The sequence below is a fragment of the Haliaeetus leucocephalus genome, unplaced genomic scaffold (genome assembly GCF_000737465.1).
Source record: "Haliaeetus leucocephalus isolate CR32 unplaced genomic scaffold, Haliaeetus_leucocephalus-4.0 Scaffold484, whole genome shotgun sequence".
NCBI classification, from domain to species: Eukaryota; Metazoa; Chordata; class Aves; order Accipitriformes; family Accipitridae; genus Haliaeetus; species Haliaeetus leucocephalus.
The window spans coordinates 1,662,957-1,663,158 of NW_010972920.1; the positions used below are offsets into that span (position 1 = coordinate 1,662,957).

The window sequence follows — 202 nt, forward strand, 5'->3', positions numbered from 1 at the left end:
GAGGAGGAGGAAGAAAGAGGCGGCGGGAGGAGGGCGGCGTGGCTGGGCGGCGGGTCCCCGGCTCGTGATGGTGCTCCTGCCCCTGTGGGTAGTGGCAGCCGCGCTCCTGGGGGTCCGCGCTGCAGCCGGCCGGCAGGTGAGTGGGGCGGCGGCGGGGGGGGGGGGGGGGGCCCGGGCCCCCTTCCCTTCCCCCCCTCGCCCT

At 79.2% G+C, this 202-nt stretch overlaps 1 protein-coding gene across 1 annotated transcript in view; it reads left to right on the plus strand.

Moving 5' to 3' along the window:
- Window positions 1-67: 67 nt before the first annotated feature.
- Window positions 68-202, plus strand: part of ADAMTS3 (ADAM metallopeptidase with thrombospondin type 1 motif, 3) — a 124,000-nt gene continuing 123,865 nt past the window's right edge. Inside the window, exon 1 of the mRNA XM_010575493.1 lies at window positions 68-136. Within this exon, the coding sequence (XP_010573795.1) occupies window positions 68-136 (69 nt within the window). The remainder of the gene's footprint in view (window positions 137-202) is intronic.